Source organism: Eimeria mitis, genomic scaffold (assembly GCF_000499745.2).
Source record: "Eimeria mitis Houghton genomic scaffold, Emh_scaff224, whole genome shotgun sequence".
NCBI lineage: Eukaryota > Apicomplexa > Conoidasida > Eucoccidiorida > Eimeriidae > Eimeria > Eimeria mitis.
In genome coordinates, this window is record NW_013570567.1 from 7,065 (window position 1) to 7,537 (window position 473).

The 473-nt window shown below is 58.8% G+C and overlaps 1 protein-coding gene across 1 annotated transcript in view; it reads left to right on the forward strand.

Annotated features, from left to right (window-relative positions):
• The window catches only part of EMH_0004230 (uncharacterized protein), a gene marked incomplete at both ends in the record, with an annotated part of 8,957 nt that overhangs the window by 6,485 nt on the left and 1,999 nt on the right, over positions 1-473 (forward strand). The window contains one exon of the mRNA XM_013496686.1: positions 1-377. Coding sequence (XP_013352140.1) covers positions 1-377 — 377 coding nt within the window. The remainder of the gene's footprint in view (positions 378-473) is intronic.

The window sequence follows — 473 nt, forward strand, 5'->3', positions numbered from 1 at the left end:
ACAGCCTGCAGCAGCATCTGCTGCGGCATGATAGCCTAGGCCCTTTGTTTGCTTCTCCTGCTGCAGCAGAACATGCAGGGTCTCCTTCTCTGTCTCCTCTTCAGCAGCAACTGCAGCAGCAACTGCAGCAGCAGCAGCAGCAGCAGCAGCAGCAACAGCAGCAGCAGCAGCACGGCTGGCGTATCGTTCACCCCGAGCCCTCCTCAGCGTCATCAGCACCATCAGCAGCATCCGCATCCGCCTCAGCATCCGCAGCAGCAGAAGCAGCAGCAGCAGCAGCAGCAGCAGCAGCAGCAGCAGCAGCAGCAGATGAAGACACAGAACAAGAAGTAGCTGACCTATCTACAGACCTCGACGATGTTGCTGCTTCTCTGAAGGTGCAGCAGCACCTTCCTGATTTGCTGCTGCGGCAGGCAGACAGAATAGACAGAAACGCATGGATCGCTGACTTGCCCGCGCTGCTAGGCAGCCCC